General features: G+C 47.2%; 2 protein-coding genes across 3 annotated transcripts in view; one reads left to right on the top strand and one right to left on the bottom strand.

The window, feature by feature from the left end:
• The first annotated feature begins 1,150 nt into the window (after positions 1-1,150).
• Pdrg1 (p53 and DNA damage regulated 1) lies at positions 1,151-7,612 on the top strand. The gene is made up of 5 exons (XM_005320585.5): positions 1,151-1,349; positions 2,794-2,869; positions 3,901-3,975; positions 5,938-6,018; positions 6,762-7,612. The coding sequence occupies exons 1-5, from the start codon at positions 1,263-1,265 to the stop codon at positions 6,842-6,844; spliced, it is 402 nt and encodes a 133-aa protein (XP_005320642.1). The 5' UTR covers positions 1,151-1,262; the 3' UTR covers positions 6,845-7,612.
• A 2,090-nt stretch (positions 7,613-9,702) lies between these two features.
• Ttll9 (tubulin tyrosine ligase like 9) overlaps positions 9,703-14,131 on the bottom strand; it is a 45,346-nt gene continuing 40,917 nt past the window's right edge. For both annotated transcript variants that reach the window (XM_005320584.4, XM_040276438.2), the window contains one exon: positions 9,703-10,110. In XM_005320584.4, coding sequence (XP_005320641.1) covers positions 10,034-10,110 — 77 coding nt within the window. In that variant the 3' untranslated portion in view covers positions 9,703-10,033. The remainder of the gene's footprint in view (positions 10,111-14,131) is intronic.

The following is a 14,131-nucleotide window of genomic DNA, read 5'->3' as shown; positions in this document are numbered from 1 at the left end:
ACACGCCTGTAATCCCAGCAGTTTGGAGGGGCGCTGAGGCAGGATGATCGCGAGTTCAAAGCCAGCCTCAGAGAAGGTGAGGTGCTAAGCAACTCAGTGAGACCTGGATCTAAATAAAATACAAAAGGGCTGGATGAAAGAAACTCTTGCTTTCTCACTTTCCTTTCACAGGGGATGTGGCTTAGTGGTGGAGTACCCTTGAGTTCAATCCCTGGTACCAAAAACAAACAAACAAAAAAATCCTGTCTATACAAATGTTGCTGTGATTAAGTAAGACAAGAATGTGAAAGGGCGATGCTGCCAGGAGCCAAAGGGGAGAATAAAAAGCTGGAATCAGGGAGGCAGGTCAGAGTCTTCTCCTTTCTCTGAGCCTTGGATGTGGCTGCTATACCAATAAGGGGTTTAGGCATGGAGATCTTTAGGGGACCTCTGTTATTTTGTTTGTTTTGTTTTTGTTTTTTACAATAACAAAATGTTTATTTGGTAAAGCAAACAGATGCAGACCAAATACAAATGGCAGGAATACCAAAAGTTTAATTGACTCTTTTATATTTAAGTTCCAGATGTAACAGTGTAGCCGAAAGCCTCTGTCCTCCTCCGTCTTCAATCCAATAACGAAGACAAGGTCTTGAAAAAAGGGAGAAGAAGGTTGATTGCTTTGCTAGCCAAAGAGAAACAGAGGGCTGGGGATTAGCTCAGCTGGTAGAGTGCTTGACTTTCAAGGGTAGGGACAAAGAGACCATGAAACTGACATCTCATTAAAAGTCACATCATTCTGAAGACAAGAGAACATCATCTTTCAAGTGCTTTAAAAAAAAAAAAAGTCAACCTACAATTCTAAACCAAATAAATTTCACTTAAAGAAAGAAAGTGGGCTAGTGGGCAGTGGCACACATCTGCAATCCCAGCAACTAAGCAACTTGGTGAGACCCTGTCTCAAAAAAAAGAAAAAGAGGGAAAAAAAAAAAAAAGAGCTGGGGACGCGGCTCTGTGGTTAAGCGCCCCTGGGTTCAATCCCTGGTACCGGTAACAGCGGCAGCTGGGAGAATCGTGCTGTCCCGGCCTGCAGAGGGCGCTTCAAACCTACCCCACGCTAGGCCCCGCCTCTCGGCCCCATGCGTGGAGTTTGCGCGTCACCGTTCTTTGAATTGCGCAGGCGCGCCGGAAGCCCTCTCCACCGGCGCTTGCGCGGACGGGGCCTCGGTGCGGCTTGAGTGGAGCTTGGGGCCTGATCGGATCCGTGACCGGAGCTGTCAGGAGCCATGCTGTCACCGGAGGCGGAGCGGATCCTGAAGTACCTGGTGGATGTGGAGGAACTCGCCGAGGAGGTGCTGGCGGATAAGCAGCAGGTGGGAGGCCATCCACGGCCCTGGGCCCAGCGGCGAGGCCTTTCGGAAGTGCGCGGGGGGCAGTGAGTTGGCCTGGGCTGTGCTGGGGCCCAGCGGCTGCGCCGACGTGGGTCCGTCGCTCGGCCTGGGCCCCTTTTTCCGCGGGCGTTGGTTAAGAGGGCATTCGGTTCTTGCCCCTCTCTGGCCGCCGCGAGCTCCCCAGCATCCCTTTCAAAACGCAGTTCTGAACCCCTTGGTGGATCTCGGTGCTGCACCCGATCAGTGCTCTGAGAGGACAAGAGGAACACGGAAGAGGTCCGAGGGGCCTTGCGATTCGGCGCGAGGGGAAACGTTAGGGCCTGGTAGACCCGCACAGGGAAGTTTGGGTGGGTCTGGTTCATAATTTTAATGCTTGAAGGTAGTTCATAGGTTGAGGGGCGGGTAGGTTTTTAAAGGATCCCTGTGACTGCTGCGTGCAGTGCACAATGTAGTGGGGGCGGAGACCAGGGTGGAGGCAGGGAGACCTGCAAGGGGCCGTCGTCCTAGCCCAGACTAGGGATCAGGTGGTGGTGGTGATGTTAAAAAGTGAGTTGATCAGAAACATTTTGGAGACGGACTCAGTAGGCTGTGATAATGTCTAGATAAAGGAGTGACTGAGCCATCGGAATCAAGTATGATTCCTGAATTCCTCATCTCCAGTGAGAACACACGAGAGGGGGTCAGGTATTCACTGAGAAGAAGAGGGGCTTGGGAAGAGCCTGTCAAATTACTGTTTAAAGGTCTGCCAAATGGGAATCAAAATAGCAGTTAAAGTTTATTATACACTGTGTGTTAGGTACTGTGTTAGCTTATTCAGTTTCTTGTTCAGGAACCTACAAGGTAGGTTCTGTTCATAGCTCCATTTGGTGGGGTGGTGCACCAGGGATTGAACTTTGGGGCACTCAATCACTGAGCCCCATCCCCAGCCCTATTTTGTATTTTATTTAGAGACAGGGTCTCACTGAGTTGCTTAGCGACTCAAAGTTACTGAGGCTGGCTTTGAACTGGTGATCCTCCTGTCTTAGTCTCAGGTGCTGCTGGGATTACAGGCTTGTGCCATGGTGCCCAGCTCTTTTATTATTGGGTTTCTTATAATACTAGATCAGAATTAACAAGAAGAGCTTTTCTGAAAACAGAGCTTCTTAGGTCTTTTTTTAAATTACAATGTCTAGAGAAAAGGTTTCCACTCCATGGTAATTCTGATATACCCACAAGTTTGAGTGGATAATATAAAATCACCCACTTAGTCAGTGAATATTTTCTTAGCACCTTCTGTGGGGGCTAGATACCTGCACAAGGCCTCATCTTTAAAGACCTGGAAGTTGAATCCAGTTTAGGCAGGATGTTATCTTCACAGCCCCTCATGTGTTGAGAAGAGACAGGTTGGGGCAAGAGACAGCTAAGTTTCAGTCTGCTCCTGTTTCAGATTGTGGATCTGGACACCAAAAGGAATCAGAACCGAGAGGGCCTAAGGGCCCTACAAAAGGATCTCAGCCTCTCTGGTAAGTTGAGACTTCCTTACCTGGAGGCCTATTCAGTCTTTGAAGTCATTCACCTTGTCCTTGTTAGATATCAGGCAGGAGGCCACAAATGTGTGTGATTCAGTCTCATGGGAAATTAAAACAGTCTGTGGAGGTGAAGGAGCAAATGTCACTGTTCAATAGGCCATTATTAGCTCTTGTCTCGATGATGATGGTAGACATTGAGACAGGGGATATATATAAAAATGACAGTTCAGGCCGTTGTGCTGTATAACAACATCCAATCTTGTCTTTAGCTTTTGCAAAATTTCCAGTTATATATCTTATGTTGTACAGCATAAGATTGGATGTGGGTAGGTATTGAGACTATCCAGGAGGAAGGGAGGGGGTAGTGTTCTTTGGATAAGGCCAGGTGGCAGAGAAAGTAAGAGGGGCAAGGTGTGAGATAAGCTTGGAGATGGGCAGCAGTCAGGTCATAATGAAAGGCCTTAGGGCCAAGGGAGACATTTGCATTTTGTTTAAAGTTTAGTAGCATGTACAAAACCTTCCAGTTGCTTTGTATCTCACCAGAGTACCAGAGTTGTCCTACAAGACTCCATGTAACCCAGCCCCCATAAACATTCCCCCCACCCCCACACATTGACTCACACTGTCTCTTTGTTGTTCCTAACACCAAGCACACTATACAGATCTTTGCTGTTCCTGTTTCCTCTGCCTGACTCCCTCTTCCCCAGATGTCTGCCAGGCTTACACCCTCACTTTCTTCAGTTTTTTGTCAGATATCACATCATCAGTGAGGCCTGTACCACCTGGTATGAGTAATGCATCCTCTCCCTGGTATTCCTCTTAACTGGCTTTCTTTTCCCACCAGCTCTCATCAGGCTCTAACAAATCATATCTTCCTTTATTCCCTGCCATCTACTATAACACGAGCTCCATGATGGCAGGAGCCCTGTCTTCTTTTGCTGTGTTCTCAGCATCTGAAACAATCCAGCAGATAATAGGTGCTAAAAATAAATACTTATTGAAAAAATGACTGTTTTCTATTTCAGAAGATGTGATAGTTTGCTTTGGGAGCATGTTTATCAAGATGTCTCACCCTCAGACGAAGGAAATGATTGAGAAAGGTAAGGCCTCCAGGGATGTGGTTGCCTCTCATATCAGCTGAGCTTTAACCCAGGCAGTGTGATGGAAGGCAGCTCTGCTACAGGGTTCAGACTGATGTATGTTTTCATTCCTGCTCTGTCACTATGGGCTATTTCCTCATCTGTAAAAGGGGCACACATCCAAATAGCACAGTTAAAAAGTTGAGATGAAATAACATATGTATAGCATAGTGCTTGTTTATAAGCTGGGTTACAAATAACAGAAGACCAACAAATTGAGGCTTAAGGAACTGTGATTCTATTTTTCCCATGTAAGAAGTTGCCCAGAAGACTGCCACAACTGCCCAGCAGTGGCACTTTAGTATATTCTCATGTCACCGTTATGGGCCTCATGTCCCATAATGTGCCAGACTGAAGGAAAGGCAGATGACCCTCTACATATGGCCTTGCATTCTGTTTGGAAGTAAGGCCATCCTCCCCAGGGACTTCCTGGCAATACCTCATTGGCCGAGGCCATCCATAGCTAAGTCACAAGCCTACTCATAGTTGCAAGTGAGCTTTGTTTTTATGTCCCCTGCAGTAGAGACTGGTTGAAAACAGAGGTTTGGGGAGAGCAAACCTCCCACAGCCTGGGCACCTAACGTGTTGTTTCCAAAACCATGAAAATTCTGAAAGCTCTGGAGAAACATCATAGAAGCCAAAAGGCTTTGTAAACATGGGTTCTTGGCTGGGAAACATTACACATATTTTCTCCTTCTTATCTTTGAAATCATATGGACCAACAGGACCAGCAAGGTTGCCTTGGTTCCTGAAGACAGAGTATCTTCTTTATACCCTTTGAAACCAAAATTCTCAGGAAACTAGATCAAGCCTATAAGAGTTTCCAACTTTTGTTTGAAAAACACAGTCATAGTGTGCTTGGTGGTGGGCCGGAAGCTGCTCAGGCTGAGCTTTCAGCAGGGCCACTTCTCTGGGTTTAGGATCTAATTCTGGGCTCTACTGGCCCACAGATGTGATCTAGTCAGTGTACCTAGAGGGGTTCTAGGACATATCATTGTTCTCAGGGATATATGCTGATTAGACTCAGGAGACACTATTTACAATGAGAAATAGAACCATTGAACCAGACGCAGCGGTGCTCGCTTGTAATTGCAGTGACTTGGGAAGCTGAGGCAAGAGGGTCTGAAGTTCAAGATTGGCTCAACAACTTAGTGATACCTTGTCTCAAAATTTTAAAAAAGGGCTGGGGATGAAGCTCCATGGTCAGTCACCTCTGGGTTCTATCCCTAATACTGGGGGTAGGGGAAAGAAGAAAGGATCGTTGTCTAGACCCTAAAGCTTGGCTTCCAGGGCTTCTCCTCAGCCAAAAGATCGAAAGTCTGAGGGAAAGCAGATTAGCCTGAAAGTTACCCATAGCAGGTGGGATTTCATAATATTTGATAGATGGTTAAAATTTGAGAACTGCTTCTGTCATGTACAACTTCTTAGGTTCATGTCTCCCAAGAAGTGAGTTAGGATCACTTTTTCTGTCCTCCAAGTTAATTATATTAAGCTGAGGCATTAGAGTTGCCCATTGATTGTTCAGGTCACACATTTTCTAAGAATCCCTAACCTTGATGGAATCGGGTTTGTAAAATTCGTCAGTCATCTATTTTCCAGCCATCAAGGTTGGCTAGATCCCTCGTTTTGTTTCTCACATTTAAATCTTCCCTTGCTCACTGAGGGCTGGTGGCCTGCAGTGCTAAGGTGGCTTAGCCATCCACTGGCCACCTCAGTGTTCTTTGCATAACGAAAAAAAGATGAGTAAACCAGGAGTCGGGGAACTGGATGCACAAGCCTCATCTTGGCAGGTCATGTTCCTCTTGCCTTTAGCCCTTCCTCAGTTGATTTCTGGGGTCCCTTTTCTTTCCCAAATTCTCCCATCTTGAGGGGGTTAGGGGGAGGCTGGGTTTCTCTCTCTGTAATACAGCCTCATTTTTTCAGATCAGGACCGCCTGGATAAAGAAATAGAAAAACTCCGGAAACAACTTAAAGTGAAGGTCAACCGCCTCTTTGAGGCCCAAGGTATTGCCCTGGGGGACCTGGAACCAGGAGGGGAGGGAACCATCAGTCACACTTGGAAGGACAGGATGGGAAGCCCCTCATAGATGGACAGTGATGGGAGCTTCATGTGCTGAAGTAGTGGTTGTAGCCACCCAGAGATAAAATGGATAGGGAGGTTTGGGGGTCTTTTAACTCTTGTCATAGCTTCTTTTCCAGGCACCAGAAACTGCCTGGGGTGGTGTCATATCATATGCCAGCACTTGATGTAGGGACCATGATAATTCTGACCGAGATAACTCAGGTGGTAGGCTGGGGCTGGGGGGTCAGCGGTAGAGCGCTTACCTGGCACATGTGACACACTGGATTCGATCCTTAGCACCACATAAAAATAAGTAAACAAAATAAAGGCCTGTTGATGTACAACTAAAAAAATCAGTTAATTAATTATTATTATTATTTTTTTAAAGCTCAGGTGGTGAAGGTCAGAACTAAAATCCTAGGTAAACCTAAGCATTTCTGTGATGGGATCTGGCATAAATCTGTAGTTCTGTAGGCAGCAGCTGTGACTTTGCAGGTTCTTGAGGCCCTGGAGCTGTGTTGCTGTGCATCGTCTAGTGTGCTGCAGAACCGGAGGCCCATCCTGTCAGACAGGCTGTTTGGCAGCATTAATGCAGAGTTAGCCGCTTTCCTGGGCCTGACTCCAGAGCCAGCAGTAGGTTGGGCAGCAGGAAGCACAACTTGCTCAAGAATTCTTCTCCCCCCAGGCAAACCGGAGCTGAAGGGTTTTAATCTGAATCCTCTCAACCAGGATGAGCTTAAAGCTCTCAAGGTCATCTTGAAAGGATAAGACTCAAGTACCAAGATGGGGGACCTACGTGGACCAGCATCAGACCCTCCAACCTTGAAACCTGCAAGGACAGGATCAGCCCTGTAAGGGCACAGGTGTCAAAAATATGGCTGTGGCTCCTCTATGAAGCCTCTGTCTGCAGCACTTGGCTGCTGTGGGATCCCTCAGCTTGTCCCTCTCTACTGTCTGACCACTGAGGCTCGGTGGACACAAGACCTATTGACAGGCCCTTCTGCTACCAGTAGGTGTGTGGGGGTGTTGAATGACTGCAGCAGGCACTTCTCAACAATGGCCTGCTGTCCAGATGGGCACTGGTAGGGAGAAGGGAGAGGTGGAGTGCAAGCTCCTGCCAGCATTCCTCTAGAGAGGGAGGCCTTTTCAGGCAGCATGTGTAACAATGGAAGGAAAGCAGGAGGCTGGGCTGGCAGGTGGCTTCTGAATGAAGCTCGGACTCTGTTCTTCACTGCCATCCATGAGGCAGACCCACGTTTCCCCCACCTCCAGTTTTGTCCTTCCTGCTGGCTTTCTGGAGCAGGTGCTGCTTATCAAGCCCCACAGCTGCTCTCAGTGGGGCCTTGCAGAATGCTTTAGGGAGGGCTTCCCTCCTAGCTCATATTCGTATCTAGTGCCTCTGAAAGCTTTTAAAGGCAGTGGTGCTGCTCAGTCTTGGCTTCTTCCTGGCCTGAGATGCTAGGATAGCTGTGCTGTGAGGACAGAATTGTCCTTTGTGTTTATTGAAGGATCAATAAATGTTAGCTACACAAACAAGTAGTTTCTAGTTGTCACTTCATTCAGTCCTTCACTGAGGACATAGCATTCCTTTTAAAATATAATTTATGAAGGGAGGAGGCCCTTCCCTTAAAATGATACCAGGCTCAAACAGGTAACAAGTAACAAATGAGGTGTTGCACCTCACATGGTCCCCTCGCTCCACTTGGCCCCAAATGATGGAAGAACATGGGCCAGTATGGCCAGATCATAAGACTTCCAAGAGGAGCTAGAAATCAGGTGGTTAGGTTGAATCTCCTATCTTTTAAATATTGCTGACCAAATGTTTAGAAACTTGAGTTTCAGTCAGGTAAAACACCTTATGGAAGCCAAATCTGACCCAGACCTGCAATTCACATCTCTGTGTAGAAATCCCTGTTTTCCTTGTAATAACCCTGAGAAGTAGGAGGTGGCGTCGAACAAGCTCCATGTCTGTCCACAGGGGACTAGTCAGAGGAGTGAGTAGCTCTAGAATAGACAGCCGCATGGCCATGAGCAAGGAGAGGGAGCTTGGACCCTAAGGTAGAAAAAGTTCTAAGCTACACTGACAAAAGCAAGAGGCAGAACAGGTGTGTCCAGCTGTGCGTCGACACTATGTGGTTCCCTCAAGGAGAAACAAGGGTGGGAGGGAAGGTGTCACTGTTTACCTTTTTTTGTAGATTTTGAACTTTATGTAAATATATTGCATATTTTAAAATAGAAATGTAAAGATAGGAATTGCAGAATTAACTTTGGTATATGCCGTCTGGTATGACTATCTGGCTTACAGTGTCCCCTTTGGAACCTTGCTCCTGCTTGCCTGGTGGGTGGGTGCCCCAAAGAGCCAATCAGATTCTTTTTCCTAGAAACAGGAAACCTGGAGCCCATGCCTTGAGTTACACAGCCTTGCCACACAGGGATGAAGGGAGGTTCCCTCCTCTGGAGGCAGAAGGTCCAATGCTGGGTTCTTGGCCTTTCCAAGGCCAGTTGGCTCACTTTTTGAATTGCTGTTATTTTTCTTCCCCACATTTGCAGTCAGAACAACCCAGAAATGGAGAGTTAGATGGAGCCACCTGGATCCCTGGGTAGGTAGGTCCCCATGGAGCAGTTAGCCTGTCAGTCAAGGTTGTTGTAACCCCTCTGAAACCAAGAATAGAATTTGGACTGGAATAGCGAAGGCAGAGGTGGGTAGGGATGCAGAATATTTTACTTGTACCCAGTTCCCCAGGCAATCTTGTTTACCCACCCAAGGATTTCTGGATTTGAAAACTCAGCTCCCAACTCAAATAGGAAGCCCCAGATAGGTGCCTAAGGCACCTAGATGACAGACAAAAGCATTTTGGGGTGAAGGGGTACTGGAGATTGCACCCAGGGTGCATGATCACTGAGAAGCATCCTCAGCCCTTTTTATTTTGAGATGGTCTTGGATAAGTTGCTTATGGCCTCACTTAGTTGCCGAGGCTGGCTTTGAACTCACAATCCTCCTGCCTCAGCTTCTTAAGCCACTGGGATTACAGACATGTGTCACCACTCCCAGCCACAAATGCATTTTTGTAGAGACACTAAGCAGCTTTACCTTCCCAACCCTCACCTTTTTCATCTGAAAAATGAGCATACTGGCTTTCAGATGGTGACCAGGGAAATCCATGGGTTCCACTGAGAAGCAAGGTCATTGTGTTGCAAAAAGGAGGGCTCAGCGTTTCCCCAGACACCTAGTAAACACAGTCTAATAATTGCTTGCTTTGCAAGAACAGTTTAAAGACAAATTCCCTGGAATCTGAACTCTTGATCCAAGGGATCCTTCCAGCATGATCTGAGAGACACCAAAATACCAAAGCCAGCCAAGCCTGGTGGTGCACACCTGTAATGCCAGCTACTTGGGAAATGGAGGCAGGAGCATTGCAAGTTCAAGGCCAACTTTGGCAACTTAAATAGACCCTGTCTCAAAATTAGAAAATAAAGGACTGGGGATGTACTCAGTGATAGAGCACCCCAGGTTCAAGCCCCAATACTGCCCCATAAAAAAAAAAAAAAGCCAAAGTTCAGTGAACCTGGCTGCAACCAACAGCCTCCCCTGAGCCAGACCCAGTGCCCAGTGACTTTCCTCCAAGTAAGGCCTGTGCTCATTTATTAGATGTGATCTGTCTAGGGTAGCAGAACTTGCTGCACTTGTCTTCTTTGGGTCCATTCACCAAGCCAGTCTGTCAAGGTTAAAGCCCCTCCAGTCCCAGGGATTGGCTGTCTCCTGGTGCAAAGAAGCTGGAGGGTGGGGGTAGGGATCCTAGGGGCCCATCCAAGCAGCAAGCAGAGGCTGCTTAGCCAGCAAAGCTGCTGCCAAGCTGGAGGGAGGGAGAGAGGGAGGGGAAAGGCCGCGAGGTACCACTGTGCTGGAATCTGGGGTGGCACCTTGCAGGGCCTCTTGGCTCCCCATGGCAGCTGGGGTCAGCTGGATGCTTTCTTCTGGGCTTGGAGAGAGCGGAACAGCTGCCTCAGCTGTTTTTTCCGATCGTTGACACAGCCTGGAAGGGAAGTGAGGTGTTGGCTGGGATGCTGTTCTTGGGGGCAGTAGAGGGTCCCATGAACCCATTAGGAGGGAAGAGGGGACAGCAGGAGTTGTGTAGCCACACGTGGCCAGGGTTTGCATCCTGGCTCCACTCCTGAGCTGCCAGGGCCCTCAAGCGGTCATTTACCTCTGTGAACATCAGTTTCCTCAGTCAGGGCAATACCACCCACCTTGCAGAGAGAACATAAGGACCCTGCAGCAAGAGCTGAGGTTGGCTGACCTCCAGCCGGGTGCTGCAGGTGTCATACACGCATAAACATCTTAAACCCTCACAGGGCCATGTGCCCCAGCTCACACAAGTGGCCCCGTGGGGACTTGAACCCAGGCTCTCTGGTGCTGGTACGAAGCTCATAACCGCTGTCCCACCCCTGCTCACTTTAGTCCTGCTGTTGCTCAGTGAAGATGCATAAAGCTAGCACAGCATCTGAAGCCCAGGAAATGCTGGCTTTCTTGCCCTACCCAGCCTGTGTGCCAGGCACAATTGGCTAAGAGATGAGTTGTCCCCACAAGTAGCCCCTGGCTCACCAAAATGTGTCCCTGGGCAGTCCATGCCAAGGCCACCTCCCAGCATGTTCATGGCGAGGCCTGTTTCTGCCTGCTTTCACAGCTGATCCTTAAGGCACCTCCACAGTCATTTAATCTGTGCCAGGCATATTGATGGCACTCATCAGTGCTGCCTGAATGGCTTGGCCATAGTACTGACCTGGAGGTACCTGCCATCTTAGCACTCAAACCCCTGCCCGTCATCAAGGCCTCCCTGAGCTGAGAGCCCACTATGTCTATCTGGCCTTAGGATTTTCCAAAGTGAGTCCCCTGGAACCCTAGCTTTAACTGTCTGTCACTGGCTCGTTCATCATGCCAAATCTTCGTGTCCAGTGCAAACCCCTTTACAAGTTGCAGACTGATCTCTTATCTGCTGACCTTGTCGTCCAGATATCCCTGAGCACATCCCTAACTCAGTCCTCAATTATCTTCCTCCTGCCCCCAACCCCCACCTCCTGTGTTTACCACCACCCACCCAAATACTCAACTGGAAACTTAGAATAATTCTAGAGACTTTTAAAACAGTGGCTCTCTACTTGCACTGAGTCATTGGGAGCTTTTTAAAACGTCAATGCCCAGTCCGACCATGTCTTTATTTCTGATAGGCATATTTTTTAAAGTTCCCAGGTGGTTCTGATGTGCCACTGAGATGAAGAAGCACTGTGCCCTCTCTGGGCTACCCAAACAGGTGCCCAGGAGCCAGCAGCACTGGTATTGGGAGTGTTTTGCCCACAGAGATGGCTGCGATTTTCCCCATTGCTACACATACCTCTGTGAGGTGACTGCCACTCCTCTCATCGAGAGGGGGTCTGTTTCCTCACTCTGCAATTCTGGGATTCTAGCAAATCAAATTGAGCAATGGATGGCAGCAGAATGCCAGTGTGGGACGTCCGAGCCTCTGTCTCAAGAGGCTTTACCTTGTCTTCTCTGGGAACCCTGGGACTACCAGGGGAAGAAGCCAGGGACAGGCTGTTGGCCACATGAAGGAGGCCCAGCTGACAACTAGTATCAACCCTCAATTGTGATAATGACGTTCTCCTGGGCCATTGTGTCCCAATAAAGCTGCCAGGGGCCTGCAACCCATGAGTCACCCCAGGAGAGACTTGAAGAATCATGAAGAAATAGTCATTTGAAGCCGCTGGGTTTGAGGAGGGCTGGTGACAGCATAGTTAACAGAGCATCACCTGAGAGCCTGTCAAAAATGCAGCTCTCAGGCCCCAGCCCTTACTGCATCCTAATACACATTTTAACAAGATTCCCAGGCATTACAGTCTCCACCAACAAGGCAGTTGGGGCTCCATGTGGAAACGCTGATCACAAGCCCCCTCATCTTTGCCTTCATCAAAGCAAACTGTTCCAAACTTGTAGCTGGGGTGGCCATGTGACCCAGTTCTGGCCATTAAGATGCCTTACAGTTCCCTGGAAGGGCTTCCCTTTTGAAATACGAAGTTGATGCCTTTAGGACTTTTCTGTCTTCCCTCCTGGGACAAGGCACACAGTGTCTGGAGTTGGTGCAGCCGTTTTTGCAACCATAAGACAATAACTATGAACACCAGACCAACTGGTTAGTATGGCAAAGAAAGAAGAAAGAGCTGGGTCCTCAGAGTATCACACAGCCATGTGTCAGCCCTGTGTGGCCTACCCAAGACTTCCTGTGGCTCAGACAAGCCAGCCCGACTCTATTAGTTGGCTTTTTTAGTTGCATGCAGCCAAACCTGATCCTAAGTCCTACCAACCCTAAAAAAGATACAAAGTTTCATCAAAAAAGAAAAAAGCCACCATGAAACAAATTTAAAAACAAATGACAAACCCAGGGAAATCTTTATGGTAAGTTTGACACAGGGGTAATGTCTCCAACACATTAATATCCAAAGCTTTTATAAATTGAAAAAAAAAAAAGCTATAAGCAACCCATAGAAAAATAAAGAGCATGGATAGCTTACAAAAGAAGAACTGCAAATTTAAGATACTGAAACCTCACCGGGATCAACGGAGTGCACATAAAACAACAATGTGCCACTGCTTTTTACCTATCAATTGAGTTGGTGGAGACTTTTTTCTAAATTACAAACTGGCAAATTGGCGTGATCTTTCTGGAAAGCAGTTCAGTTGTAATACGTTCATTCCTTTGGCCCTGTAAGTCTGCTTCTAGGAATCTGCCCTAAGGTAATAGCCAGAATTTCAGTTGGGTTATGGGAGAGGAGTCCATTATGATATTATAAAAGTAAAAAGTTAGACTGTGCCAAATGGCCAATCAGAAGAGACGGCTTGGTGAATTTGGGCACACACGCAAACTCAAGTATTTCGCAGCTGTATGGGAATTTTAACTAAGAGGTCAGGAGAGTCCAGCAGTGAATGTTCGGGCCTTGGGGTCACTAGAGTTCAAGTCTGACTCATCACTTAAGACTGAGGCCTCCAGCAACCCATGACCCATCTGGAGCCCATTTCCTCATCTGTAGAACGGTAACAAAACTCACCTAAAGATACAAGAGAATGTGTGTAAAGGGTTTAGTCCAGACCTGGCCAAAAAATTCTTCCAAATGGGAGGTTCTGATTAATATTCTTGAATGGGAGATGCTGGACTCAAAATTCCAGCCCAATGCCAATTTTATAGAAGAAAAAGTATGAATATATGCATTTTTGTTAAACTCGAAGGAAACACGCCAGATTGTTAAAGATGGTTATGTCTGCATGTTTTTTTAAAATTTCCTTCTTTAGTTTTCAAATATTCTACAATGAGTGTGAATATATATATATATATATGTGTGTGTGTGTGTGTGTGTGTGTGTGTGTGTGTGTGTATTTTTTTTTTCCTGTACTAAGGATTGAGCCAGGGGTATTATTGAGTGTGAATATATATATGTGTGTGTGTGTGTATTTTTTTTCCCAGTACTAAGGATTGAGTCAGGGGTATCCTAACCATTAAGCTACACCCCTAGTAGCCCTTTTTATATTTAATTTCAAAGCAGGGTCTAAGTTTCCCCCACTGGCCTTGAACTTGCAATCCTTTTGTCTCAGCCTCTCAAGTCACTAGGATTATAGATGTGCACCTGGCTGTGTGAATAATTTTTGGTCTTTTTTTTTTTGGTGGGGAGAGGCTACTAGGGATTGAACTCAGGGGCACTCAACCACTGAGCCACATTCCCAGGCCTATTTTGTATTTTATTTGAGACAGGGTCTCAAATAGTTGCTTAGCGCCTCTCCGTTGCTGAGGCTGGCTTTGAACTCAGGATCCTCCGGTCTCAGCCTCTTGAATCACTGGAATTGCAGGTGTGTGCCACCAACTTTTATAATCAAGAAAAAAATTTCACTTTTTAGAAACGAGCTTAAAGCCAAGGTCTGAGGCCCTTAATTTCTCTTAATGACATTATGCATTTTTCCATTGGTTTTCCACTTAAGCCTTTTGAGATCCACCTCCTGACAGATCAACAATG

This window comes from Ictidomys tridecemlineatus, chromosome 5 (genome assembly GCF_052094955.1).
Source record: "Ictidomys tridecemlineatus isolate mIctTri1 chromosome 5, mIctTri1.hap1, whole genome shotgun sequence".
In the NCBI taxonomy this organism is placed as follows: domain Eukaryota; kingdom Metazoa; phylum Chordata; class Mammalia; order Rodentia; family Sciuridae; genus Ictidomys; species Ictidomys tridecemlineatus.
This window is presented reverse-complemented; position numbering and strand designations above follow the sequence as displayed.

Coding starts and splice junctions, on each gene's coding strand:
- Pdrg1 (XM_005320585.5), top strand. CDS start 1,263: ATGCTGTCACCGGAGGCGGAGCGGATCCTGAAGTACCTGGTGGATGTG. Junction 2,870..3,900: donor AAAGGATCTCAGCCTCTCTG/GTAAGTTGAGAC, acceptor TTTCTATTTCAG/AAGATGTGATAGTTTGCTTT. Junction 6,019..6,761: donor CCGCCTCTTTGAGGCCCAAG/GTATTGCCCTGG, acceptor TTCTCCCCCCAG/GCAAACCGGAGCTGAAGGGT.